Source organism: Accipiter gentilis, chromosome 7 (assembly GCF_929443795.1).
Source record: "Accipiter gentilis chromosome 7, bAccGen1.1, whole genome shotgun sequence".
NCBI classification, from domain to species: domain Eukaryota; kingdom Metazoa; phylum Chordata; class Aves; order Accipitriformes; family Accipitridae; genus Astur; species Astur gentilis.
In genome coordinates, this window is record NC_064886.1 from 13,473,947 (window position 1) to 13,496,667 (window position 22,721).

The 22,721-nt window shown below is 67.3% G+C and overlaps 3 protein-coding genes across 4 annotated transcripts; 1 reads left to right on the forward strand and 2 right to left on the reverse strand.

Moving 5' to 3' along the window:
- Positions 1–1,360: 1,360 nt before the first annotated feature.
- On the reverse strand, positions 1,361–6,197 carry MUC1 (mucin 1, cell surface associated). Its single transcript, XM_049806226.1, has 7 exons — positions 5,545–6,197; positions 3,894–4,588; positions 3,588–3,661; positions 3,338–3,480; positions 2,903–3,018; positions 2,649–2,795; positions 1,361–1,606 (listed from the first exon to the last, which is right to left on the reverse strand). Exons 1-7 carry the CDS (start codon positions 6,101–6,103, stop codon positions 1,532–1,534), a joined length of 1,809 nt encoding a protein of 602 aa, XP_049662183.1. The 5' UTR covers positions 6,104–6,197; the 3' UTR covers positions 1,361–1,531.
- Positions 6,198–8,181: 1,984 nt separating this feature from the next.
- On the reverse strand, positions 8,182–16,348 carry THBS3 (thrombospondin 3). Its single transcript, XM_049806225.1, has 23 exons — positions 16,242–16,348; positions 14,887–15,093; positions 14,447–14,703; positions 14,244–14,346; positions 13,962–13,988; positions 13,574–13,656; positions 13,414–13,465; positions 13,185–13,333; positions 12,853–12,993; positions 12,597–12,674; positions 12,361–12,513; positions 12,124–12,234; positions 11,892–11,999; positions 11,528–11,687; positions 11,293–11,411; positions 11,099–11,151; positions 10,711–10,904; positions 10,457–10,635; positions 10,292–10,340; positions 9,913–10,109; positions 9,652–9,824; positions 8,743–8,882; positions 8,182–8,522 (listed from the first exon to the last, which is right to left on the reverse strand). The coding sequence occupies exons 1-23, from the start codon at positions 16,336–16,338 to the stop codon at positions 8,464–8,466; spliced, it is 2,889 nt and encodes a 962-aa protein (XP_049662182.1). The 5' UTR covers positions 16,339–16,348; the 3' UTR covers positions 8,182–8,463.
- Positions 16,349–16,721: 373 nt separating this feature from the next.
- Positions 16,722–20,999, forward strand: MTX1 (metaxin 1). 2 transcript variants are annotated; one of them, XM_049806640.1, is made up of 9 exons: positions 16,722–16,974; positions 17,391–17,646; positions 17,747–17,816; positions 18,740–18,819; positions 18,977–19,069; positions 19,476–19,658; positions 19,841–19,917; positions 20,340–20,509; positions 20,589–20,999. In XM_049806640.1, the coding sequence occupies exons 1-9, from the start codon at positions 16,961–16,963 to the stop codon at positions 20,813–20,815; spliced, it is 1,170 nt and encodes a 389-aa protein (XP_049662597.1). In that variant the 5' UTR covers positions 16,722–16,960; the 3' UTR covers positions 20,816–20,999. The 2 variants fall into 2 exon arrangements, with proteins under 2 accessions (XP_049662597.1, XP_049662598.1); XM_049806641.1 differs by having other exon boundaries at positions 16,726–16,974; positions 20,355–20,509; positions 20,589–20,998.
- Positions 21,000–22,721: the final 1,722 nt, after the last annotated feature.

Below are 22,721 nucleotides of genomic sequence, written 5' to 3' on the forward strand. Positions count from 1 at the left end.
CCCCGGCCCCAGAGTCCCCCCAGCCCCTTGCCTGCACCCTGGCACCTCTGAGCACATGCCTGGGGTCACCGGGTATCCGGTGCAGCTGTGTTCCCCAGCCCGAGCCCATGTGCTGCGGCCAAGGTGCCCATCAGCCACACGCTGCTGGGCCAGGCCCAGGACTGGTTCCCAGTGAAGCAGCTGGCTCAGCGCCTGAGCTCACAAGGGATTTCTTTGGGGAAGGTTTGTTTCCTTGTTTTTCTGCCTTTTCAGTGGTTGCCAAAACCCTCCCAGCCCCCAGCACAGGCCCAGCCCAATCCAGGACTGCCGGGGGGGGCCACCCGCCCCAGCTCAGGGCACCACTGTCCCGAAGGCTTGTGCCCTGGCACAGCCCAGCACACAGCCCCATGTCGGGCAGGGCAGGTCCTGCTTTGGTCCCCAGCCCTGCTGGGGCCACCCCCCTGCCCATCAGCACATCCCCCAGCCCTGCTGTGCTCCCCTTCCTCCCAGCAGCCCCCGAAGCAGTTTTGGGGCTCACACAGGGTTTGGAGGATCTCGAGCCAGGACCAGGCAGGGGAGGGGAGTGGGACTGGCTGGGCTCGGACATGGCTGTGTGCGCACCAGCAATGCACATAGAGCCTTCACAGCGCTCATCCCACAGCTCTGCAGCCCCATTGTCACCTTGTGCAGCGGCGAGATAACCAGTTGTGCCAAATGAGACACGTTTTCTCATAAGACAGAGAGTATGGGACAGGCGGGTGGGATGTGAGCAAGAGGGATGGCAGCCCAGCAGGACATGGTCACACCCGGGGGACACAGGGAGCATGCCCCACACCCAGGCAACTAGGTACAATGACAGCGAATGTGAAGCAACCCCAGCACGAACCCCAAGCGTACCTGGCCTGAGAAATGAGAGCAGCCCCCCCGAGCCAAGGTCACCCAGGTGGGCAATGGCCATGCCAGCAACATCCCACCAGCCACAGAGCCAGAAGGGGAGTCAGTCACCCAGGGGAGGCACCCCGCGTGCTGGGGAAGCTGCTGAGGCATCACGGTACACCAGGGCTCGCTGCAGCCCTGTGAGACACGGTGCCCGACTGCACCCATCCTTTTATTGCAAAATGTGATAAATATACCACAGCCAAGGACCCTGCCACCCCGCTTCCCCACTGAGCCAAGCCTGGTGGTAACACCCTGCATATTGACATTTATATAAAATAACACCACAAAAAGAGCAATTGAACCCCCAGGGGTGAGCACGGGGCGGGGCACGAGCCCAGTCCACCACCCACAGCACGGAGCAGGGTTGCAAAGCCAAGCGAGTGCAGGGGCCAGAGGGTGCTGGGTACCCTCCCTCCCACCCCCAAATCTTTGTTCATCCAGTTCTGTCATGCGCATGAATCCAGCTGCTCCAGAACCATCTGGTTCCTGCTGCCCAAGGCGAGGGGCTGAGCAGCACCGAGGGACACAACCAGGGCTGGTGCTGCTCCCCTGGGAGTGAGGGGCTGCAGCTGCCCCCTCCCCTTGGCAGTCGCCCTTCATCCCAGTGCATTCCTCACAGGTTGTCAGAGGTGGCAGCAGGGTCAGTGTAGGTGAAGGTGCCGGCCCCCGCACCATTGCTGCTGGCCACCTGGGGAGGGATCAGTGAAGCGGTGTCAGAGCTGGGCTGGGGAGGGGCTGGGCTGAGCCCCCTCCTCAGCCCCTACCCCGGGGCAGCAGGGGAACCCCCACACCCTCACCACGGGCACCATGGACAGGCCCGTGCTCAGCCAAAAAATGCATCCCCCCCCCCGCATGGTGGGCAGCTGCACTCAGCCATGGGCACTGCAGGCACCCACTGGCTCCATGGGCACCCTGCGCCCCCCTGGGTGCAGGAGCTGGTGGAGAAGCTGAAGTGGCCCTGGCTGTGTTCCCCTCCTGCGCGATACGCCTACCTGGCAAGAGCAAAGGTAAATATTTACCCAGGCCCCTGGTATCTGAACAGGGCAAGCTGCTTGCACAGAGTCAAGCAGCTGGATACGGCCCCTGCCTGCAGCACCAGCGCACAGGGGAGCACAGTGCACTGCCGGGGATGGGGACGGTCGCCCAAACCCCACATACATCACTCGGGGGAGCCATACCCTTTGTGTGTACAGGCAGATCCTGATGCTGCACCTGCAGGATACAGGGTGCAGGATACAGGGATCAGCTCCCTGCCAGCCCTGCACTGCCCCAGCCCCAGCCCCAACCCCAACCCTACTCCCCATCCATGGCAGAAGGATGCTCTGACTCTGGCAGATGGAAGGGTCTGGCTGGGACACAGGGAAAAGGGGCAGCGAGCCCCCTGCCCACTGTACAGGGCTGGGTAGGGGGAGCAGCCACCTAAGGTCATGGGGAGTTCCCTGGAGCCAGGCCAGGTCTGCCAGCACCGGCTGCACGCCCAGCGCTGCTGCTCCATCCAGGCGTGAAAGTTAGGCTCACCTCCCAGCCGGGAGGGGACCGGTGTGGGGCAGGCTCGCAGGGCCACCCATCCCCTGTCCCAACAGCTCTGTTAGCCATTAACCCAGTGGTCAAGGGACCTACCCAGCTACCCAGCTGCACCGAAAAGCACCTTCCCCTACACCACCCCAGCCCTGCAGCGGCTGGGACACCAGGCATGAGCAGCCCTGGGAACGGTGGCACTCGGCTCTCACCTGGCTGTAGGGGTTGGGCTTGCTATTGGGTGACACATAGCGCCCGTGGCTCTGGTATGGGGGGTACTCAGCCATGGGGTGGTAGGAGTCCTTTGTGCTGAACAGGTCTAGCTTCCCTCGGCTTTTCCGGCAGCAGGTGCAGGTGGTCTGTGGGGGGAAAGGGAAGGGGTCAGGGACCTGGGGGCTTGGGGACAGGGACAGGGGACCCACCAGCAGAAGGCAGGTGAGGACAGGGATGGGGACGGGGGACTCACTATCAGAAGGCAGGTAAGGATGCTCAGCAGCAGCAGGATGCAGACCAGGACCAGCAGAGCAATGGCCCAGTCCGGGACCATGGGCACCGGTGCCGGGGATGCCATGTCCACAGTGCCTGAAAGAGGACCAGAGCCGTGTCTGGGCTGCTGGGCAGAGCCACAGGGCTGGCCAGGACAAACAGGCCTGAGAGACCCCCAGGATGGGGCATGAGGGGATGAGCCCTCCTCCACAGGGTCCGGTTAGTCTTCCCAGTGCTGTCCACCACAGGCACTGGGAACCTGCATTGGCTCTGTCAGCTGCAAATCCTGAGCCTGTCCCACAGCCAAAGAGCCTCCCTGTCCCAGCCAGGATGGGGCAGCGCTTGTGAAGCCTCCCAGGGCACTCCCACGGGGATCCGTCCACCCTTGCGCCCCTAGCCTGAAGCTCCCACTCACTCTGGATGCTGGCCAGCTGCAGGTCCATGATGAAGCCATTCTGGTCCAGGCTGTTCCTCAGTTGCTGCTCAGCAGCATCACTGGTGACAGTGTCGTTGCCGTGCCCAAACACGAGGGTTGACTGCACTTCCACCGAGCCTTGGCTGCCCATGAAAGGAAGTGTTAGCACCTGGAGACGCCCCGCGAGGGGCTCTGCAGCTTGCAGCCAGGACATGCTGGCCTCTGCAGCCGGAGCTGCTAGCCCGCTCACCTGAAACGGAGCTCACTGCATCCCTTGTAGGTCTGCCCACCCATGCAGCTTGCGCAGCCAAAGACGTATTCGAACTGGAACAAAGCATGGGGGTGACGGCCACCTCCCCAGCAAACACCCACTCCTTCCCGTCCCCTCGCCGCTCCCCCTCACAGGACCAGCCGGGGCTGCTGAAGTGGCTGGCAGAGTGGATGCTCAGAGCACTTTCATGGGGAGCCCTGACGGGAGGTGGCTCCTTCCCAGCACGTCTGTGACCTGGGGGGTCTTTGCTCACCCGGGCAGTCCGCAGTTAGGGCTGGGACTTACCATGGTCAAGACAGTGCGGCTCAGGCTCCTGTACTCCTTTGATGTGGGGTCACGCAGGCTCTCGTTGAAGCTCCTGTTGACAATGCGGAAGGACAGTGAGATATGGAAGAGCAGCTGGACCGCGGCAGGAAGCGGGGCTGTGGTTTTGCTGGGGTTGGGACTGCTGCTGCTGCCCAGCACAGCCGTGGGGGTCTGCCTGGGAGCCATGCTGCCCTGAGCTGTGACAGAAGTTCTCCACGTGGGGACGACTTGAGTGCTGCTGCTCTCATTGCTTTTGGTGCTGGAGGTGGGGATCACTGTGCCACCACCTGTGGCAGAGGTGGGAACCGCAGAGCTGTTGCTGGTTGTGTCGGTGCCAAAGTGGGGGACCCAGTTGCTGCTGTTTGCGGTGGTGTTGGTGTGGGAGATGGCAGTGCTGCTAGAGACGGGTACTGAGGTGCTGCTGGCTGTGGTGTTGCCTGTGGAGCTGTTGCTGGACTGGAAGTTTGTGGTGTTGCCTGTGGCAGGGAAGACTGTGGTGTAGGAGAGAGAGGTTTGGGTCCTGTTGCCACTTGTGTTTTTGGAGATCGTGACATTCAGAGTGGTAGTTGTGGGGGTGGTGGTCGTCTTGATGGTCGTCTCCATCGTTGTCTCTGTAGTGGTTGTGTCAGTTGTGGTCGTCTCTGTAGTGGTCTCAGTGGTCATGGCACACATACCTACAGGAAACACTAGGATTCAGCAGCTGGGACTGCAGCACTGGTTTGCGAAGGTTTTACACAACGCAGCTCCTCAGCTACACACTTCCCCAGGCCACAAAGTCCGAGAAGCACCACAACCTCTAGGAGCCAATCTCGGGCAGCTCCTGCTGCCCACAAGGCCAACAAGACCTTCAGGAACACTCCGCAAGTGGGGCTTCTGCTGAGCACACGTGGCACCACCACAAGTGTAGGTAGTGCCACCTGGACAGCTGGCACCAGCTCTGTGTCTAGCCCTGCAGACCGCCCCCACCCCCCATCCTGGGGTGACCTTGCCACACTGGGGGGCTCAGGCACAGGCTGCCTGCCCCCAGTAAAAACCTCCTTTGCTGTGGGTCATTGGGCTGGGAGGGTGGGGTGCCACTCACAACACACACCACCACCACCGGCCCCCCCCCCCCCCCCCCCCCCCCCCCCCCCCCCCCGAGCCTGCATGGCCTGGCTGATGGCCAGCACAGGCGGCTCCTGGGTGGTTTCCCAGCGGGTGCTGCAGGAGCCAGCAGCACTGGAGAAGAGCCCGGGGTCCCGACGGCTCACTGAGACACACCTGCATACCAACCTGCGAGCCCCGGGCACAGCCTGCTCCGGCTGGTCCCAGCACAGCCCAGCTGCCCAGCCCCAGCCGGTCCTTTCAGTCATGGTTAAGAGGGACCATGAACTGAGCGAGGTCCCCAGGTCCTGGCTTTGCTGGGAACCAGCAGCCCTGGCGCGCTGCACCCCAGGGCCAGATCAGGAGAGATGGTGAGGTCCCTGCCGCCAGGGTGCCGCAGGCCACCAGCTCTGGCGTCCCCTGGTCCCCACTCAGAAAGCAGCCCAGGGGACCCCACTCCCATCTCCCTGCTCCATTACCTCCCTGCTTGCCCGGGTCCCAGGCTGGCTCCCTCCAGCTCAGGGTGCCGCCAGCCCCAGCCTCTCACCTGAAGGTGCTGTGCCTAGCACCAGCAGCAGCAGAAGGGTGGTGACTGCCATGGGGCTCGTCCCGGGGGGTCCCGGTGCCTCACGGGGCTCTGCAGCAGCTGCTCTCCCGTTAGCTGGCGGCGCACTCGACAATCCAGGAATCAGGAACTGGTGGCTCAACAGCGGCAGGAGCTTTATAGAGCACCTGGAGCAGGTGGGGAGGCCCCACCCTGCTACTGGCCCCGGGGAGGGGGGGGGGGGTCCCTCTGCCCCACTTGGCACAGGGCACGGGTGTGCCGCCTCGCTGAGGGGGCCCCTGCAACATCCTCCTCCTGGGTTGGGTCCCCCACACTCCCCTGGTTCAGGGAGACGCTGCCAGCAGTATCCCCATGCCACAGGCGGATGCAGCCTCAGGTGGGGGCAGGGGGAAGGGGCAGTGGCCAGGCATCCATGGGCAGAGGTGGGGGGCAGCATCTGCCCGGCCCTGTGGGCTGAGCCACAGCCCCCAGGACCTGGCAGGAAGCATGGGAAGGACAGAGCCCCCCAGTCCCTCGTGTGGGGCAAGGGAGTGGGCCTCATCCTCTAGCTCAGCCCAGGGTTAATCATTACCGGCTGGCCACTGCCTCACCCTACACTCAAATAAATGCTGGTGATCCCCCCCCCACTGAAATGCTTACGCAGGTGGGGCCCAGGGCCCCACAAAACCCCAGCACCCCCCCAGGTCCCGTTCTCGCCCCCCCCCCCCCCCCCCCAGCACGAGTGCCCAGCAGGCACAAGACCCTCTTCCCACTCAGGACACAGCTCCTGGCCTAGGGTGATGCCTGGTGCCAAGCTGGATGCCGATGCTCTACCCCAGAGGTACCAGGTGCCACCAGTGCCAGGGTGCGGAGCCCCCGTCCTCCCCGGTGACACATGCTCCTGGCAATGCCAGTCTGCACCAGCCTTTCTGGTCCCTCCCTGCCCCTGCCCTGCGGGAGGGAGAGCCCCATTGCCAGGCAGGGCCCCAAATCTCCAGGAGGGCTTGGCAGGCACTCCCACGCCCAGCATCCTGCCCAGCCCCGTGTGGAGCCGAACAGCCACCCGGGCTGTGCCAGCGGTGGAGGGGGGCGTACCGAGGCGTCGGTGCAAAGGGAGCAAAGAAGAGGGGACCCACCCTCACTGCAGTGACAGCAGGGCAAGGGACAGGTGGCCTGGGCACCAAGCGTGGGCATGATGGGACCCAGCTGCACCCAATCCTCCGACGGGGTCCACAGCCTTGGTGCCAGGCAAAGGGGGTACGGGTAGGGGGCCGGCAGGGCGCTCGGGGCCTCCCCGAAAGCCCCCCAGCCGTGGGGAAGGGCCGCCCCCCGCCGGCCGGACAGCGCCTCCCACTGCCCCTGGCACGTTCGGCTCTTTGTACCGAGCTCGGCTCTCGGCTGCAGCGCAGCACCGGGGTTGCGGATCCCGGCCCGCCCCCCCCAAATGCCCCCCTCCCAGCCCCCCCCCCCCCCCCCCCCGCAGCGCGCTAAAGCGCGGCTTTAAGGGTGCGGCATTCCCCCCGGCAGAGGCCGCGCTGCGCGGGGGGAGCGGAGGGAAAGGAAGGGGCCGCACACGCAGATCCACGTCCCCGTCCCCTGAGGGCACCGGGCTCGGGGGCCTTGCGGCCAGACCGACCGTACCGGGTGCCTACACATGTCCGTGGGGCTGAGCGGGGCCGTTGGGTCCAGGCCCGGCCCGGTCCCGCCCCGCCCCGCCCGGCGGCGCTTGAACTGCGGCGCCCCCTGGCGGGCGTGGCCCCCCGCAACGCGCGCCCCGGCTCCGCCGAGCGAGACCGGGACGGGGACCGGGACGCGGACCGGGACCCGGGCCCGCGGACGCCCCTCGTAGCTGGGGGGAGGGGGCGGCACGAGCCCCGCCCCGCCGTGCACCTGCTGGCGGGGGGGGGGGCGGGCGGGACGGGAGGCGCTCGGTGCAGAGCGGTGATTTCACCTGCCCCGGCCCCGCACAGGTGCGCGCAACCCCGCCGTGATGCCCCGGCCCCCCCCCCCGGGAAGCCCCGGCCCGCGGCGGCCCCGGGGCGGGAACGGGCAGCGGACAACGCTCGCCCAGGTACCGGAACCGGCGAGGCAGCCCCGCGACCACCGCGTTGCCCTTTTAAGAGGGGGGCTCGAGGCCGCCGCGCCCTTTGTCGCCGCCGCCACCGCCGCGAGGGAAGGGGGGGGGGGGGGGGGCCGGGCCGGGGCCGGTGCCGGCCCCGCGCGCTCCGGGGCAGGAAGGGGAGGGGGGGGCGCATTCCGCCGCGTTGCCGGGACACCCGTCGCCATGGCGACCGGGCACTGCCGCCGGGACTCGGCGCGCGCCGCGCAGTTCCCACGGAGCGGCCCGAGCGGCGGCGGCGGCTGCGCTCCGTTCCCTCCGGGGCGGCGGGAGGGACGGGATGCGGTGCAGTGTTGTGCTCTCGCCTACCAATATTGCACTCGTCCCGGCCTCCCGCCGCCGTGGACTCCGCCAGTGGGACCGGCCGGGCACCGGGTTCCCCCCCCCCCTACTCCATCCCCTGCGACGACCACCGGAGGACGGCGCGGGACGGAGCCGAGAGCGGGGGGGGGGAGGGGGTTGGGGGGGGGGCAGCGCCCTCTCGGGGCACCGGGACCCCCCCCCCCCCAGGAACCGGGCGCGCAGGCTAGAAAACACTCAAAACTTTATGGCCAGACTTCGGGCAGGGACCGCAGCAGCAGGCAGCGCCGCGGGCAGGGCGGGAGAGGTGGGCGGAGGGGGGGTAGCCCCGCCACCCGCGGGGCCCCGCTCGCCCCGCTGCCGGCCGCACGCGCCGGTACCGGCAGTGCAAAGTCCGCGGAGGGGGGGTGTGTGGGCCGGGAGCGGGGCCCGGCCGGGAGGGGCTGCGGCGCTCGGAGAGCCCCTGGCGGGGGTGGGGGGGGGCCCGGGCCGGGCGCGGCCGCTCACTCGCGTCCCTCCAGCAGGAACCGGCGGAAGGGCTCGAAGTCGGCAGGGATCGTGTCTGCGGGGGGAGAGCGGGGGGGGGGGGGGGGGGGGATGCGGACGTCAGGAGCCGGGGGGGGGGGGACGGGCAAGGCCCGGTAAAGCGGGAGAATCCCCCGGCCAGGACCGACCCCCGCAGCAGGGGCGGGGAAGGAGATGCGCTGCGTGCTCTCGGCCCCCGGCTCGGGGGGGGGGGGGGGCGGTGGCCCCGCAGGGGGGGTGTGTGTGTCCGTGCTCACCGTTGCAGCGGTACTGCAGGTTGGACCAGATGATGTTCTCCTGGGAGAAGCAGAAGACCCCCAGCCGTCCCCCGCGCATGGTGGTGTCGATGATCACCCCGGAGTCGGCCACCAGCCGCGGGCCCTCATACAGCCGCACCCTGCGGGAGGGGAACGGAACGGCCCGGCCGGTCAGCGGGGGACCGGGACCCCACCGGGGCCAGCGTCAGGCATCCTGCCACGGGGCTAGGCTGGGCTGGGCTGGGGGAGCCGGGGGCACCGGGCTGGAGCCGGGGCATCCCGCCCCGAGGTGGGATTGGGGTACCGGCCAGGGAACAGGGCGTCCCGCGGGGGCTGGGATGGGGGCGCCCCGCCGTGGCCGGACACCCACCACCCCCCTCCCCGGGAGGGGGCCCCCTGCCCGGCCCGGCCCCGTCGCCTTTGTCGGGCGCTTTGCATGTGAAAGGCGCCGGCGGCCGGCGGGGTCGCCATGGCGACGGGACAATGGCCGCGGGGGCCCGGCGGGGCGGACGGGCCCGGCCCGCAGACCCCCCCCCCCCGCCCCGCCCCCGGCGGCGGCCGCCCCGACGGGATCCTTAAAGGGGAAACGCACCCGTGGCCCCACCGGGGCAGGACCCCTCCCCACAGCTGGCATCGTCCCCCCCGGGCTGGACCACACGAGGGGCTGGACTACACGAGGGGCCGGACCCCTTCCCAATGGCCGGCAGCCTCCCCACCGGGGTGGCCCCACCGAGGAGTGGCCCCACTGAGGGGGACCCCCATCCCAACAGCTGGTATCCCCCCACCGGTGTGGTCCCACGGGGGCTGGACCCCACCCAACAGCCAGCATCCTCCCCCTATGCAGTAGCCAGAGCAGCTCCCATGGCAGCAGCCTCTGTGCCCCCCTCCCCGTGCCTGGTCCCCGCTCACCTGATGTAGCCCACCTGGGGCCTGTGCGCCAGCTGCCAGCGGTACGACGTCTTGTCCCGCCAGCCCACATTGCGTGGGTCCTTCCAGAGCAGGCGGACGTGGTCGGGCGTGTGGCCCGTGTGCCACAGCGCGTTGCGCAGGTGCTCCCCTGGGCCCGTCGAGGACTTCACTGCCTGCGGGTGCAGAGGTTGTCAGGGGGGACATGGCCGGGGGTGGGGGGGTGGGCTGTGTGACCCAGCCCACAGGGTGGCCAACACCCACCTTGAGCTGCAGCCCTGGCTCGGCCACAGCACGGAAAGGGGTGGCCTGCCAGTACGTCTGCTCCGTTTGCTTCCACATCACCACATAGAAGCTGGCGCTGTCCTGGTAGCTGAAGATGAAGCCAGCATAGTCATCGTCGGTGACGGTGTTGACGTGGAAGGTGCCCTCGAAGTCCACCCCGTTGAAGGCCGTGTAGCCTACAGGCAGGCAAATGCAGCAAGGAGCCCTCTCCCGTGGCATAGGACCCTGCACCCTGCCTCCCTTCAGCCCACCCTTCATCCCTGTGTGGAGCAAAGAACCGGCCCTCACCCCCCAGCGCAGGGGGACAGAAGTAGGGGGGCTGTCCCATGGCGCTTGCAGGTGGGAGAGCATCTCTTACCAACAGCCAAGCCTGGGTCACTGTTCATGGTCTGCACGATCTCCATGCCCTGTGGGGGACAGCTGGGTGAGGGACATCCCCAGCATCCCTAAGGGACCCGCCGGCCCTCTTTTGCTCCCACCACAGCAGCACAGACCCCAGAAACACTGGGGGTAGCACCCACACCTGGTTGAGGACAACCCAATTGGGATCAATCTGGGCATCCCCCTCGGGGTCGAGGATGACGGTCTGGTAGGCACGGAAGTCAGTCAGTGTCACCTCGGCGCTCTCGGGGCACACATCCAGCTGGTCCACCACCGTGTCATTGTCAAAGTCCTCCTCGCACACGTCACCCACACCGTTCCCTGGGGACATGCACCCTAGTCAGGGCCGGGGCAAGCCCACGCAGCTTTGCCTCCTCCCGCCTGCCCCGTGCTCACCATCTGAGTCCTTCTGGTTGGGGTTAGGGATGAGGCGGCAGTTGTCTGGACCAGGCGCTGTGTAGTCAGGGATGCCATCGTTGTCATCGTCATTGTCACAGTCATCTCCCAGCCCGTCGTTGTCTGAGTCCAGCTGGGAGCTGTTGGGGATCTCGGCACAGTTGTCTTTGGTGTCCTGATGCCCATCCCCATCGCTGGGAGCAAGAACAGGGTCAGAAGAGAGCCACAACCCAGGGTCCTGGCACCACGTCCCAGCACCCTTGCCAACCCTGAAGACCCCGTCATCCCCCCTTCCTGGGTCCCCGAGCCAGGAACCCAGCTCTGCCCCCGGGGACAGGACAGAACAGGATGGGATGGGGAGGTGACTCTGCAGCAGTGCAGTCCCCACCTGTCCTCATTGGTGTCACAGATGTCTCCTACCAGGTCACTGTCCATATCTGTCTGGAGGAGACCAGAGCCCTAGTTCAGCGGACACTCTGGGGCGAGGGGGCCCAGCCACGCTGCAGAAGGATGCACCGCTCCCCAGCTGGGCAGGGCCCTGCATGCCCCAAGCCCCCTGCCCCAGCCTGGCCCCAGCCATACCTGAGTGGGGTTGCTCATTTCAGGGCAACTATCACAGGCGTCCCCAACGCCATCCTCATCCCGGTCTGTCTGCAGGGGGTTAGGCACCTTGGGGCAGTTATCCAGCATGTTGGGAATCCCTGCAAGGGCAGCCCTGGGTGGATGCCCTCATTCCCCCCAGCCTGGCACGAGAGCATCCCTGCTCTGTGAGCAGCCCTAGCCCCGCACAGGCAGACCAGCCCCAAGAGCCACTCACCATCCCCATCGATGTCATTATCGCAAGCGTCCCCCTCACCGTTGCTGTCCGTGTCCCACTGGTCGTTATTGGGCACGTTGGGGCAGTTGTCACAGGCGTCCCCGAAGGAGTCGGTGTCCGAGTTCTGTTGGTCCTTGTTGGGGAAGAGCCGGCAGTTGTCCTGTGGGGAAGAGGACAGGGATGACCGCGCTGCAGTGGCTGGCAGACAAGAGGCCACAGTCCCGCACAGGTCAGGGTGGGAGGACATCTCTAGCATGCTGAGTGAGCGCATCCCAGAGCCACAAGCCTGCCAATCCCCAGGAGGAGTATCTTGAGGGAGTCAGCACCAAGCCAAAGGGAGAAGCCCTCTGCCCAGCACATCCACCTCCACATTCTTGATGCCATCACCGTCGGCATCATCGTCACACTGGTCCCCGATGCCATCATTGTCGGCGTCCTCCTGCCCCGAATTCGGTGTCAGGCGGCAGTTGTCCTGCAGGCACAGACAGCATTAAAGATGGGGAGGAGATGAGGTCTGAAGCACAGCCCTGCCACAGGCTCCCTGAGCCCTGGCACCCCCTGCCCGAGGACGTTGCCCTCCCTCTCTGGGAGCCCACCTGCTTGCAGTGCTTGTTATTGTCGATGCACGGCAGGGGCTCGTCTGGATAGCCATCAAGGTCCGTGTCTTGCCCGCACACATTACCGTTGCCAGCCCAGCCCACGTTGCACTGCAGAAAGAAGAAATCAAGGGCTGGGAAGCGGGGAAAGGCCCTGGCAGGACCAACTGCTGCCCGTGCTGATACCCTCTGTACACCCCCACTTCACCCTCCTCCCTGCCCCTGTCCCCCACTCACCGCACAGGAAATTTCACCATTCCTCTCAAACATGCAGAAGCCGTTAATGTCGCAAGGATTGGAGGTGGGAGTGCTGCAGGACTTCTGCGGGACACAGCCGGACGTTTGATTCCCAACAAACCCTGACTTGCAGGGACCACACTTGTAGGAGCCCTGGGAAAGAGAGGGCAGGGGCAGGATTAGGGAAGCAGAGCGGCCCCAGATACGAGGCAGGAGAGCAGGGCAGCTCTGCTCACCAGCGTGTTGGTGCAGATGGAGTTGGGGTCACAGCCTCCATTGTTGCCATCGTTGCATTCATCAATATCCGTGCAAACCTGCGAGCCGCGTGGGAGAAACCGTCACCCGGGGCCTTTCCCTGCCTGCAGTTCTGCCCATTCCTGTCCCAGGAAAGCTGCCCTCCTCTGGCAGGCACAGCATCCTCCACCCATCCCTGAGCTCAGCAGCCTGGAGCACCCATGGGGATCCGGCCGAGTCCCACGCCACCACACTCACCTGCTTGCTGGCCCTCACGTAGTCCACCCCCACGCCGGAGACAGTGTTGCCCCGATAGCCACGGGGACAGGGCTCACAGCGGAAGCCGGGGGCTGTGTTGATGCACTTGGAGCCAGGGAAGCAGGGGTTGGCATGAGCACACTGCGGCACGAGGAGAGAGACAGGCTTCAACCTCAGGCATGGCATCCTGCACCTTGGGGTGACCACTGCCCCGTGGCATCCTGGCAGGGCCCTTCCCTTGCTTCAGGATGCATCCGGAGAGGGGAAGTATCGTCTGCCCACACTGCTCTGGCAGCGCTGGGGCTGCTGACCCACCCCAGGACCGTGCCCACCTCATCGATGTCGGCACAGTACGTGCCATTGCCCTCCAGCCCCGGTGGGCAGGGCCCGCAGCGGTACCCGGGGTACTCGTACGTCTCCATGCAGTCCACGCCGCTGAAGCAGGGGTTGGGGTTGCAGCGGGACCGGTGCTCATGGAAGCCTGAGGAGGGCCAGGCAGGTGGTGAGACAGAGCAGCCCTTTGGCCCCCTGAGGTGGGAGCAGAGCCTCGCCAGCACTCACCGCAGACCTGGCACTCCATGATGGTGTTGCGGATCAGAGACATCTCCTTCACCTGCGAGGCAGCAAGGCACTGAGCATCAGGGGGATGCGGCGTACTGGCTTGCACTGTGCTCTTGGGAAATCCAGCCTAGGGGGGGCTGGTACCGCCGCACTGTCTCACCTGGTCCCTAATGTCTTCCCGCAGCTCGGTCAGAAGCCGGTTGAAGAGGGTCAGCTGCGTGACCAGCGCCTTGGTCTGCTCGCCTGCCAAGAGCAGAAAGGACGAGGTCAGCCCCGGGACAGATGCAGCCCCCCGGGCCATTGGCCAGGACTGCTCTGCCCTCCAGCACAGAACCGGGAAGACAAGACAGCCAACGGCCTGTCCTCCTCCTCCCTTGTCCACACAGGACCCCCTCCCCTGTAGCGCATCCCGTGCCCTCTGATCCACCCCATCCTGGGGCCCTGCAGGCACCTGGGGCACTGGGACAGACTGCAGAGAGTTTTCTGCCTCCATGGAACCCCAAGTGCTGCCATCACCCTTGCACCAGGGAAGCAGAGGAGGGACTTACCAAGGATGGAGGCCAGCACGCTTGTCACTGCAAGGAGAGAGACGAGATATTACTGAATGCTGCCATCAAAGCCCAGCAGTATCACCTTTGCACAGTTGCTCCTGGTCAGCACAGGAGCTCCCACCTGCGTGGGGACACCTGGACCGGGAGAGGCAGGAACACTCCTCTGTGCGGCATGCTCTCACCTCCCACCTCTATGTGCCATTGCACACAGCACGCATGGGTGACCCCGTCAGCCCTCCACACTGCCATGCTCGGCACAGGGCATGGACATGCTGTTACCTGCGCTGTGAATGGACTCATCTCCTTGGAAAGGGCACTCGCTCAGGGCCCCGACGCGGCTCATGGACCCTCCCAGGATCAGCTTCATCGACTCCACGAACCCCTGATGTACAAGTGGAGACGCAGTCAGCCGTGGGGAGGCTCTGCCTGTCCCCAAGGGCGCAGGGGGTGTCTCGGCTCCCCGGGGGGGTCCCGGCACTCACCTGCATCCTCTGGTAGGCCTTCTGCCCTGTGCGCACCTCGATGGACTCCACCTCTGCCAGGGGGATCTCCGACAGCTCAGGCAGCCCCACACTGGAGTCCATCTGCTTGCAGTCGACGTAAAGCTCCACACTCAGCATGTCCCCGCGCAGCCCGCTCAGGCGCACGATGATGGTGTGGCTCTGTCCATCCGCCACATGCGCGTGCTGCAGGTTGACCGAGTGGAGCTTGTTGTCTTCCCGCAGGTAGCGCACCAGGACTGCGGAGGAGTGGGAAGGGGCCGTCAGCTCTCCCCCCCACAGCACCAGCACCTCCTAGGACCCACGCACACCCCACTGCTCTCCCCAGCAGGCCCCTTGTATGGCAGGAACTCGGCCCCCATTTCTCTTTGAGCATCAGGGCAAGACCAGGGCCAGCACATCCCCACGCAGCAGGCACCCACCTTTGTTGATTTTTCCCACCACAGAGACCTCCAGCCACCTCGTGTTGTCCTTCTTGGAGTAGAGGCCGAAGAGGGTCCCCCCCTGCTTAGGGGGCAGGCGGAAGGTGGAGAGGAGGTAAACATCATTAACTGTCAGGAGCTCCATCCGGATCTTGTGCGTTATGCTGGCCATCTGCCGGGCCTCGCTCACCATCAGCAGGTCGATGACTGTGGGAGCCAGGCACAGGGGTCGCATCCTGACCGGCAGCCGCAGCTCCGGCTGCAGGAGCGCAGAGATGCCCGGTGCGGGGCACTGCGGCCCTGCCCGCTGCGAGCCCGGCCAGACCGAGGGGATGGAGCCAGGGCGGCGGGGGGGTGTCCCTGGACCGCCGGGCCCGAGGTGGGGGGGCCGGGGAAGCCCCGAGGGCTCCGGGCCCCGCCCAGCCCCGGCCCCGCGCGGTGGCGCTCCAGCACCGGCAGCGCCGGGTCCGCGCCGCCGAGAGGGACTCGCGGAGCCCCCGCCACCGGCGGCCCAGCGGGGTTACCGGTCCGGAGCCCGCCCTGCTCCCCTGCTCCGCAGCTGGGGCTTCCCAGCGGCGGCGGCTGCAGCCCCTCGCCGGCCCCCAGCATCCCGCAGCCGGGGCGGACAGGGCTGGGCGAGCCAGTCCGGCCCCGCGGGACCGCGGAGCGGGGACGCAGCTCACGTGGAGCTTGCGGGGGCAGCGCGGAGCCTCCCCCGCCCCCCCCCCAGCCTCCGCCGCCCTCCGGGACCGGCCCCGACGGCCGTTGCGGGACCGGGAGCCGCTGGAGGGACGGCCCGGCCCTCGGCACCGGCTCGGGGCGCTCCGGGGAAGCACGGAGAGCCCGGTCCCGCCGCCGCACGGGTGGCCGCCTGCTCCGTACAACCGCACCCGGCAGACCGGGAGGAGCCCCAGCGCCGGGGCAAGCCCCAGCCGTGCACCGCGGCCCCGGGAGCCCCCGCTGACCTGCGCGGCGCGACCGGAGCCCCTCCCGCCGCCCTGAGACGGCATCGGGACCGGCGTCCAGGCGGGACCGGCGGCTCTCTGCCCCGAGCTGCCCCCGGGCAGAGCCAGCCCTGGGGGCTGCCGGCGGCCCCCTCACCCCCCCGCCCCGAGCTCCGGGGATGAATCTCCCTCTGTTCCCCGCTGCCCGCAGCCTGGCTGCCGGACCTCCCAGAGCGAGCCGAGCCGCTGTCAGCGGTCCGGGGCCGGGGAGGGGGGCTGGGAGACCCCGGCTGGCGGCAGCGGGCCCAGGGTGGGCTCCAGCCGCTGCCTCCCGGCTGGCAGCGGGCCGGGCGCCCCGTCCGCCTCAGCCCGTCGAGGCCACCCCGGGGCCCGGCCCGGCAGCAGCCTTACCTTGCAGCCCCGGGCGAGCCGCCGCGGCGGCGCCCAGCAGGAGCAGCGCCAGGAGCGCGCCGAGCACCGGGCCCCCCGCGGCTGCCGGTGCCCCCATGCCGCCGGTACCGCCGGTGCGGAGCGGAGAGCGGCGGCGGGGCGGGGTGGCGCGGCGCGAGCGGGGAGGGGCCGGCGCTGCCGGCGAGGAGGAAACAAAGAGCCGTCAATCACGGGGCGCGCATCCCGGGGACCCCGGCGGGTGCTCGGCCACGGCGGCCCGCTCGCAGCCCCGCCGGCGGAGAGGAGCACGGCGGGGCGCGGCGCACCGGGCCCGGGGCTACGGGCGACCCACCGGCCGCCCTGGCGCTACCCGCCCCTGGCGCGGCTCCCGCTCACAGAAATTGAGTGTGGCAGGCGCCGGTTCACCGGGAGGTCAGGCAGTCTGGGGCCGCCTTCTCGCCAGCCAGAGCCGCCCCAGCAGCGCCGGAGCATCCCAGCCCGGGAGAGCTGTTGTCTTCCCGCAGGTCGCCGGCAGCCGACGGCACGGCGACGGTGCGGGGCTGCTTTGCCAGGGCACCCCGGGTCGAGGTGCCAGCCCCCCGGGCAGGCGGAGCCCCCGGGCCTGTCGCTGCTCCCCGGGCAGGCGGGAGAGGAGAGAACGGAGCGGAGCCAGCCCGCCTGGAGAGCGCTCAGCGGCATAAATCAGCACCGGGACCCGGCCCAAGCCCCGCAGTAACACGATGAGCTCATCCCGGTAGCTCAACTCCCCTCCGCCCCGGGCTGCGGGGAGCGGGAGCGGGGGCGCCGGGGCCGCTGCGGGAGACCCCGCCGTGCCTTCGGGCGGCGGCGACCCGCGGGGCAGCGCCCGGGGCCGGTCTGTGCTGCCGGACCGCCCCCCCCGGGCCTCCCGGGGGTGCTCGGGCCGGCCGAGCCGCTCCCCGCTGAGCGCCGGCCAAGGCGGGCGGGCGGCCCGCGGCTCCCCGGCCCCTGTTTACTCCTGTTTCCCCCGGCTCCATAACAACGGGCCGGGCCCAGCCCCGGGGCCGCCCCAGCCCCGCTCTCCCGTCCCCAGCCCCCGGGTAACGGGAAGGGGGGGACACGACACACGGGACTTTCCCCTCCCTCCGCTGCCAGCGGGCTACCGCCCCTGTTTTCTTTCCATGGAAACAGGTGGGACGGAGCGCGGGTCCCGGCCCCAGGGACGCGGCAAGCGCATCCATCCCCGGCCCCGGGGCTCCGCTCCGCCGCGCTCGGTGCACGGAGCGACTCCGGGCCGGTGCTGCGGGGCCGCCCCGCGGTGGGGGCGGGCGGAGCCGGCCCGTGTGGTTCCGGGTCGGGCGGGAAGATGGCGGCGCCCATGGAGCTGTTCTGCTGGGCCGGGGGCTGGGGGCTGCCCTCGGTGGACCCCGACTGCCTGGCCGTGCTGGTGAGCGGCGGCGGGGCCGGGGGCGGCGGCGGGGCCGGGGCCTGTGCGTCCCCCCCCGCGGCCGAGCCCCCGCTCCCGCCCCCTCTCTCCTCTCCCGCAGACCTACGCGCGGTTCACGGGGGCGCCGCTGAAGGTGCACCGGGTCACCAGCCCCTGGAGGAGCCCCTCCGGTAAGGGCCCCCGCCGGGGCTACCCGACCCTCCGCACCGTCACTGCCCGCTGCCCCCCGCCCCATCGCACCCCTTGCCCCATTGCACACCTCCCTGCCTCACTGCACAGCCCCCTCACCCCATCGCACTCCCCCCGCCCCATCACACTCCCTGCCCCATCGCACACCCCCCTCGCCCCATCAACCCCCCACCCCATTGCACACCCCCTTGCCCCATTGCACCCCCCGCCCCATCACACCCCCTGCCCCATTGCACACCCCCCTTGCCCCATTGCACCCCTTGCCCCATTGCACCCCTCTGCCCCATCGCGCAGCCCCCTGCCCCGTTGCATGCCCCTCTCGCCCCATTGCACGCCCCCATCGCACCCCCTCACCCCATCGCAGCCCCCTGCCCCATTGCATGCCCCTCTCGCCCCATTGCACGCCCCCATCGCGCCCCCCTGTCCCATCGCACACCCCCATCACACCCCCCTGCCCCACTGCGCACCCCTCCCACCCCATCACACACCCCTGTCCTATTGCACACCCCCCTTGCCCCATTGCACCCCCCGCCCCATCACACCCCCTGTCCCATCGCACACCCCCATCACACCCCCCTGCCCCATTGTGCATCCCTCTCACCCCATCACACCCCCCTGTCCTATTGCATGCCCCCCTTCCCCCGTTGCATCCCCCTCGTCCTGGCATGCTCCCCATGTCCCGTCACACACAGCTTTCATCCTTACTCACACCCCTTGCGTCACTGTGCCTCCCTGCCCCACCTTACATGCCCTCCACCCTGCCACATGCACCTCGCACTCTGCTTTACACCCCCTCACCCAAGCATGGGGGCCGTTCACCCCGGCACAGTGTCCCCCACCACATCCGTGGCAGGGTGGCACCCTGGGCACTGCTGCCTTCAGCCACCCCTCTCCCTGCTCTCAGGGCGCCTGCCTGCGCTGAAGACACAGGATGAGGGCACCATCTCCAAAATGCAGCAGATCATAACTCACCTCAGGAAACAGGTAGGGGGAGAAAAGGGGCACCCCCTGCTTCAGGCTAGGGGCTGGAGGGCACTGGAGTCCCCCTGGGAAGAAAGAGGCTTTGTCATGGTCACCCAAGAGGCATGGGCAGGATTTGCCACTTCCCCTCCGGATCACGCTCCTTGCGTTTGCTTTGCAGAAGTATAATGCTGACTACGACCTCTCAGCTACGCAAGGTGCGGACACGCTGGCCTTCGTGTCCCTGCTGGAAGAGAAACTGCTGCCAGTGCTGGTGAGTCTCCTCATCTCCGGGGGACACAGGAGGAAGGTAGTCTTGCCGAGGACCGGATCTGCTCCCTGGAGTGATGCTGGGGGTCTCGGTTGTGAGCCCACCTGCAAGGAGAGGCAGAGAATGTTGCAGGCAACAAAATCCCAGGTGTCTGGAGCATCAGTAGCAGGAATCAGGGTGCCAGGGTTCTTGTGTGACAGCAGTGGGTTGTGTAGCCAGGGCTGGGGTCTGGCGTTGATCCTGGTGCTCCCTCAGACCCTCGCGGTCTCTGGGAAAGCCAGTCCTGTGCCAGACACGTGGCACCTGTGTGTGCAGCGCCAGGCATGGGCTCTATGGTGCCCGCCACGGCAAAAGGCTGCGCTGGCTCTAGCCCTGCCATGGCCTGGGCATGGATTTTTCTCCGCTGCAGATCCACACCTTCTGGGTGGACACAAAGAACTACGTGGAGCACACGCGGAAGTGGTACACTGAAACCATTCCCTTCCCCCTGAACTTCTTCCTGCCCAACTGCATGCACAAGCAGCACCTGGAGCGGCTGCAGCTTATGTGGGGAGACAGCTACATGGAGGACGAGGAGAAGCTGGAGAAGGAGGTGAGGAGATGCGGTCTGGGCACAGCAGGTCCTCGGCTAGTGCTCAGAGGGACGCACACAAGGCCAAAATCTTAATTGGGGTCCGGGCCTCGCCCTGGCTGAGCACCCTCTTCCCACTCCCCTTAGCACTGTGGCAGTCTGCTGCGTGGCTGGGTGGGTGACAACCCTCTATCCTTCTCCAGCTCTACCGGGATGCTCGGGAATGCCTGACACTCCTGTCCCAGCGCCTCGGCTCCCAGAAGTTTTTCTTCGGAGACTCGTAGGTGGCCATAGGGGGAAGGTGCTCTGGGGCCTGAGAGCCCCCCACACCCAGGCAGCACCGAGACCCCATGGTCTGCAGGGAAGCTGCAGCCCATGCACATCGCTTTGGGGGTTGGATGGGCTCACACAGGACACAGCTGTCTGTGGCAGCGCAGAGCGATGTGGGCGGCAGAATTAAGACTGCAGGAGCTGCTGCCAGCCCCAGCATCTCTTTCCCCATCTCTTGTTGGAGCTAGTAGAATTGCGCCGGGGTGGGATCATCCTGCTTTCCCCCTCCTCACCTTGGGAGCTGGAAGCAGAGAGCCTTCCTGAGGAGGAGGAGCTGCTTGCCGTCCCCTGAGGCGCAGGGGGCTGGGGGTGGCTGATGTGTCTGGGTGGCTTTGGGTGGGGACAGCAAGAGGGACCGTGACCCAGTTGCAGGTTTCTGTGCCCCAGGCCAGCCTCCCTTGACGCCTTTGTCTTCAGCCGCCTGGCGCCACTCCTGAAGGCAAAGCTGCCCAACGGGAAACTGCAGCAGCACCTGAAGTCCCTGCAGAACCTGTGCAACTACTGCACCTCCATCCTTAGCCTCTACTTCCCCTGGGACGGAGGTGAGATGCGTCCCCCCACTTCGCCCCACGGGCTCAGGGTGACTTGTTCTCCCTCCACACCCCTGCTCTGCCCCCCCAGGTGAGCCCCTAGCCAGCGCCCCGCGGGCTGCGGGCGCTGATGGCGGCGAGACAGAGGAGGACCCCCACAAACGACGGAACCAGCTGCTGTCGGTGCTGGTGGGACTGGTGGCTATGCTGGGCTACGCCTTCCTGAGCGGCATCGTCTCCATCCAGCGTGGTGGCACAGGGCTGGCTGGCCGCCAGCCCATCACCTTGGAGGAGGAGGAAGAGGAGGAGGAGGAGTAAGGAAGAGCTGCTTGACTGTCCCTCCTCTGGTCCCTGGAACTGACTGTTTTTACACTGGGAGCCTGGCAGCATCGTTCCCTGTGGGTGCTCTGCTCTATGTCCTGCCAGGAATCCCAGCCCTCTCCACGGGGAGCGCGACTGCCATGCCAATAAACCTCCCTCTCTCCACCTGCTCCCTCTTGTCCTCCCAGCAAGCTTGGGGCCCTTCCCAGTTTCCCCAGTTTCCCCAGTTGCACAGGCTGCAGTGCTGCAGTGGGCACTGATGTGCTGCCCTGTTGCCTGTCCGGCTCTGCCCCAGTACCGCACCCTGCATCCTTTCCGCAGCTCTGGCCCTCATCCCCAGCCTTGGGGCTCTCTGGGGATGGGGCGAAGGGGAGACCTGCAGGGTTTTAGGTTCCTAAAAGCATCTGTGAGCGTCTTGGCAGCATTCCCCATCCTTTCTCTGGCAGCTGTGGGGCTGAGCCCTCCCTCCATCTGCCCTGCGCTGCAGCATCCCTGCCCTCTGGCTGCCAGGCAGAGCAGACAGCAGGTTGTATGGAACCAGGCCCCACCACCACCACACTGCTGCCAGCCCGGCTTCCCCAAGAGCGGCAGCACTGCTGGAGACGGTCTCTGCTGCAGCAGAAACCAGCAGCAAGGGAGGCCTGGGCTTCTTGGCAGGACGCGTCCCCACGCCGGGGGGGGGGGGGGCAGGAGCGCTCCCTGCTGCTGGAGGGACACCTTGGATCCCAGTTCCCCACAGCGGCGTGAGCAGGGCGGTGAGCGGCCACAGCTGCAGCAGGAATTCCTCTGTTTGCATTCCTCTATGCCTGCCAGCAATGGGGAGTTCCTCGGAGCTGGCACTGCCAAAAGCACGTCACACAGTAAGCGCAGATCCATGCAGTGGCCAAGGGGGCTTGAGCTGCAGAGCAGGACGGGGGGCCGGGGGTGGCCACCCAAGCACTGTGTGCCCCAGCAGCGCTGTTGGTGCACCCTTGGGACGTGCCGCATGGGGCCCAGGCCTGTGGCTGGCCGTGCTGCTGTGGTTTTCTCTGGCTGCTGCTGGTTTACGAGCGCACAAATGGAAAAGCGGCATCTGGCCAGGCTCGCCTGCATGCTGGCTGCCGGGTGGCACTCAGCCCTTGCTTGTTCGGCCGCTGGCTGCGCCACCGCTGGCATCCTGACACTGCTGCTGTGGGCACCCTTAGGGACTGGCTGTGCCTGGCACTCCCGGGCCGAGCTCCCCAGACACACATCCCACGTGCCCCCCACATGGGTGTGATGGCCAGGGGGGCCCCCGCATTGTGCCGGGAGTGGAGCCACGGTACTGTGCTGCTGTGCTGGGGCCAGCTGTGGAGCCTCCCCCACTCTGGCCCAGTTTGAGGGGCCCCACTGGGAAGGGGATGACTCAGTGCAGCCCCCCCGTGCCCGCTCCCCCATAACGTCACTCGGGAAGTATGTGCCCAAGGCTCCCGGTTCCCATTAGCTGGGGGGGGGGGGTTGGAAGGCCAATGGCTGCTCCGGCAGGAGAAACCACAGCATGCAGCCGCCTGCTCTGGCCACGAGAAGCTGGAGCTGCTGACATTGGGGCCCTGTGCTGAACCCCAGCTGCAGGTCCTGGCTGCTGCTGGCCCCAGGTTCCTGCCAGCTTCTGGCCCCTGCTCTGCCTGGCGGGATGCTGCAGTGGGCAGAGGGGAGAGAGATGCTGCCCCTCCAGGTGACAGCCCCCTGCCTCCCTGCAGCACAGACCCAGTCCCTGGTAGGATGCCCCCAGGAAGCCGGGCAGAGGTGGGATGGGAGCCCATGGAGCTCAGCAAGTACTGCTGACCCCAAACCTGCCTTCTCCTCTGGCTACTGGCACGGTCCTGCCCACTGAGCAGGCAGCAAGGGAGGGCAGAGAGGGCACAGGCAAGGTTGTAGAAAACCT

Bases quoted from the DNA above. Each gene is read 5' to 3' on its own strand.
- MUC1 (XM_049806226.1), bottom strand. From the start codon at position 6,103: ATGAGGCCCACTCCCTTGCCCCACACGAGGGACTGGGGGGCTCTGTCC. The intron at 4,589-5,544 runs GTGAGAGGCTGG...TGTTTCCTGTAG, and splicing joins GCTAGGCACAGCACCTTCAG to GTATGTGTGCCATGACCACT. The intron at 2,796-2,902 runs GTGAGTCCCCCG...TTCCCCCCACAG, and splicing joins TCCTTACCTGCCTTCTGATA to ACCACCTGCACCTGCTGCCG.
- THBS3 (XM_049806225.1), bottom strand. From the start codon at position 16,338: ATGGGGGCACCGGCAGCCGCGGGGGGCCCGGTGCTCGGCGCGCTCCTG. The intron at 13,657-13,961 runs GTAAGTCCCTCC...TGCTCTTGGCAG, and splicing joins CGTGCTGGCCTCCATCCTTG to GCGAGCAGACCAAGGCGCTG. The intron at 13,334-13,413 runs GTGAGTGCTGGC...GGCCCTCCTCAG, and splicing joins CATGGAGTGCCAGGTCTGCG to GCTTCCATGAGCACCGGTCC.
- MTX1 (XM_049806640.1), top strand. The intron at 17,817-18,739 runs GTAAGGGCCCCC...CCCTGCTCTCAG, and splicing joins CCCCTGGAGGAGCCCCTCCG to GGCGCCTGCCTGCGCTGAAG. The intron at 18,820-18,976 runs GTAGGGGGAGAA...TTTGCTTTGCAG, and splicing joins TAACTCACCTCAGGAAACAG to AAGTATAATGCTGACTACGA.